The 1,235-nt window shown below is 49.6% G+C and overlaps 2 protein-coding genes across 2 annotated transcripts; both read left to right on the forward strand.

Moving 5' to 3' along the window:
* Positions 1-526: 526 nt before the first annotated feature.
* On the forward strand, positions 527-826 carry Pmar_PMAR028823 (hypothetical protein; the record flags this gene model as incomplete). Its single annotated transcript, XM_002764432.1, has 1 exon — positions 527-826. One exon carries the CDS (start codon positions 527-529, stop codon positions 824-826), a length of 300 nt encoding a protein of 99 aa, XP_002764478.1.
* A 39-nt stretch (positions 827-865) lies between these two features.
* Positions 866-1,221, forward strand: Pmar_PMAR028824 (conserved hypothetical protein; the record flags this gene model as incomplete). Its single annotated transcript, XM_002764433.1, has 1 exon — positions 866-1,221. A coding segment is annotated over one exon (356 nt), but the record flags the coding sequence as incomplete, so codon positions are not given.
* Between the last annotated feature and the right edge of the window lie 14 nt (positions 1,222-1,235).

Here is a 1,235-nt window from a genome sequence, read left to right on the forward strand (position 1 = left end):
GGACCGAAACAGGACCTCGAAGGTATCTTGACCCAAGATACCTTATCTGGAAGATTTGAGATAAGACGACTAAGCCTCAACTATTAGAAATCGATTGGCATTCCTCGTGACCGTTGGGGATTCGAAACCGTCTGATTCGTCGGGCGAAGATACCCATCTTGCGTACTTACCCATCCTAGGCTCGCGTACAACGCGGTGACAGCGTATCACACGTTTCAGTTCTACATGTGGTACGTCACGTACGTGGTACGGTTCCACCAATGCCTATACGAATATGGCTCGATATTCTCCATTACGACGATTCAGGCGTCTTTGCTACACTGATAACGATGTGCTAGACCTATCCAAACCTGAGCAGATGCTCTTGATGACTTGTGCTATCTATACAGATCACCCCTCGACAGTTACGTGCCAACACGGATAATCCGTCACTCATCCGTACCATCTGCGTGACTCAAAGAAGGTAGTTTACGCGTACATTCCGACACACCGAAGCAAAACGAATCGCCCATCTTTGTGGTTTACAATGAAGCTCCTCGTAACATCATTCTGGTTCTTCTCATGCGACCTTCTCTACGTTAAAGCAGAAGTGGACGAAAGTGGCCATTTCCGTGGGCTCGGTCCTGTGAACGGCGATCCTAACGACAAATACTATCACATGCAGAAGGCTTATCTTGAGGCCATCTCTGTCCCGGAGGCTTGGGATATCGTGGACTCTGGTCCCAAGAGGACACCTGTGACCATCGCAGTTATTGACGACGGAATCGAGGCAACTCACCCTGACTTGAAGGATATCGTCATCAAGGGCTACAACGTCGTTGATTAGAATGATGATACCAGTCCACGAGGACCGCACGGAACTATGATGACTGGCATCGTTGCTGCTATCAGGAATAACAAGATCGGTATGGCGGGTATTCTGGACGAGGTGCGTATACTGCCCATATTCGACGGCAAAGGAGTGACTTTCTCCGCAATGGCGGATGCTCTCACCTACCTGATCAATGAGAGGAGTGATGATGTGAAAGTTATTCTCTTCACGGAAGGTTGCGATTCAAGGAGATCCCAAGCCGTTACCGACAAGATTCGGGAAGCAACTGAAGCTGGCATGCTCGTTGTTGTCACGGCAGGGGATGAGAACCGGGATCTGGACGTAACCCCATCCTTCCCTTGTTCCTTCGGCCGCTCTGCCACTGATGGAGTGTTATGTGTGGCTGCAACGTATGGTACCAAAA

Source organism: Perkinsus marinus, assembly GCF_000006405.1.
Source record: "Perkinsus marinus ATCC 50983 genomic scaffold scf_1104296977306, whole genome shotgun sequence".
NCBI lineage: Eukaryota > Perkinsozoa > Perkinsida > Perkinsidae > Perkinsus > Perkinsus marinus.